Below are 2,198 nucleotides of genomic sequence, written 5' to 3'. Positions count from 1 at the left end.
ATTAAAAGGGTAATTAATGTTTCAAATGTTTTTTTAAAAAATGATGTTGACTAATTAAATTTTTAATAAATTTTAATTAATAAATTAATTTTTTATTTTTTATTTTGTTAAATATATTATTTTTTATATCCAATTTTTAAAAAATGTTAGACAATCAATTTTGTCATTATTATTTAATAGAAGATATAATAATTTTTTTTTAAAAAATTAATCTCTTAATATAAACGAATAATTTTATAATAAAATTTATTTATTTAATAACATAAAATTTATAAATTAATTTAGTGATTAAATTTATTAAAAACTAAAATTTCTCACTAAATTTGTTAAGTAATGACTTAAAGTATTACTCATTATTTATATAAAAAATAGCTAATAGACAAGTCGCCGATCACACTAGTCATTATTGGATATTATCTTTCTTCACGTCGTAGTATTACCATGGCTCCATCTAATTCATTGTGAGGTCAGTGGAGCAACGTCCACGGTCCACTTTCTCATTAATTAAAGAGGTTAAAATAGATGATGATTTTTCCAGAATATAGATCTTAATTATCTATTAGCACTTTTTTAATTTATTTAGGAATATTCTTGCGGTCACTAACTAAATGAGTGTTCAACAATATACATTACAAATTAAATAGTAAAAAAGAATGCACATTGTCGCATAAGCTAACTATGATCAGTATTCCATTGTGTGAAAGGCACGACCAGAATAACCATTTGTGAAACGACGGACCCATTTTGGCTCACCTCTATAACGAAACTTTTAAAGTTAATATTTTAGATCAGTAAAAATCGGACAAGCAAAAACATTGTATGCACATACACGACACTAATTAGTAACTACATATTCTTTTAGTTGGGTTCAGTTGTTAATGTTTGTATTTTGAGATTCTTTTGCTGAACTGTCAATTCTATTTAAAAGATTATAATGTGTAACTGTGCAACATATTCTTGTTTATTAGTTTGTGGTTATCACTTTCTTTTTTATTTTAATTAATGTTAATATATATTAGAGATAGCTATACGTCAAATTCAAATTATCTCTTGGTAGATAAACAATAGCATTATCAACATCATCATCAAGAACGTAATTATTACCCCTCTGGTGATTTTAAGTGTCGGTGTCTACGACAACAAGGAATATGTCAGTGGAACATATACTTGGTGCTATCAAACTTAGGATTAAAAGAGGCATTAATCTCGCAATACGCGATACTTATTCTAGTGACCCTTATGTTGTTGTCAAAATGGAAGAACAGGTCAAAAATCTTTTTTTTTTTTTCTCATTGAATATAAATGCTTAAATAATACAATATTGTAGCGATGCAATAAACTGATTATTTAATTTGATACATATGCAGAAGTTGAAAACCGCGTACATACGGAAAAATATTAATCCAGTATGGAATGAAGAATTGACTCTTTATGTTAAGGATGTTGCAACTCCAATAACTATGGTACGTGTTATACATTCAAGAAAATTAGTGCAGAAGCTTTTCCATTTTTGTGATTTACATTTATGATGATGGTTATATATGTTTGACTATGCAGCAAGTTTTCGACAAAGACATATTCACTGCAGACGATGAAATGGGCGATGCATTTATAGACATAAGGCCGTATATTGGGTGCCATTTGATGGGATTAAAGAGTTTGCCAGATGGATGTGTGGTGAAGAAAATTCAACCAAATAGGACTAACTGTCTTGCTGAAGAGAGCATATGCTTTTGGCGCAATGGGAGTATAGTCCAACCTATGATTTTAAGACTGAAAAATGTTGAGTGCGGCGAAATAGAATGTGAAATTGAGTGGCGTAATATTCCCGGTTGTAAGGGGTTATCAGGACTAAGATCTTGAATCAACTCATTATTATAAAAGGTGTATTATTGTATGGAAAAGTATATGAAATCAAGATTACAGTACACACAGTCACACACACATATATGTGAAAATAGTGACGTTCGTCCATTTGAATAAATGTTTGCGATTTACTCTTTTATTTGGACAAAAATATTCTACACACTTCTTATTAAATAAAGTTTTTGTTATGTGTCTAGTAGTGAAGAAAATAAAGATTCTCTTTTGATATATATATATAGTTATTAGATAGTTATTTAGTTAAATATATTATTTTGTTTTTATTAATTTTTAAGATAGATTATGCACTCTTTTTTTTAACACAAATTAAAGGC

The 2,198-nt window shown here is 27.8% G+C and overlaps 1 protein-coding gene across 1 annotated transcript; it reads left to right on the top strand.

The window, feature by feature from the left end:
- The first annotated feature begins 1,148 nt into the window (after positions 1-1,148).
- On the top strand, positions 1,149-1,863 carry LOC130945906 (protein C2-DOMAIN ABA-RELATED 7-like). The gene is made up of 3 exons (XM_057874597.1): positions 1,149-1,265; positions 1,368-1,463; positions 1,558-1,863. The coding sequence occupies exons 1-3, from the start codon at positions 1,149-1,151 to the stop codon at positions 1,861-1,863; spliced, it is 519 nt and encodes a 172-aa protein (XP_057730580.1).
- The last annotated feature ends 335 nt before the right edge of the window (positions 1,864-2,198 follow it).

Source organism: Arachis stenosperma, chromosome 8 (genome assembly GCF_014773155.1).
Source record: "Arachis stenosperma cultivar V10309 chromosome 8, arast.V10309.gnm1.PFL2, whole genome shotgun sequence".
Taxonomy (NCBI): domain Eukaryota; kingdom Viridiplantae; phylum Streptophyta; class Magnoliopsida; order Fabales; family Fabaceae; genus Arachis; species Arachis stenosperma.
Note: the sequence above shows the minus strand (reverse complement) of the source record. Positions and strands in the feature narration are given on the sequence as shown.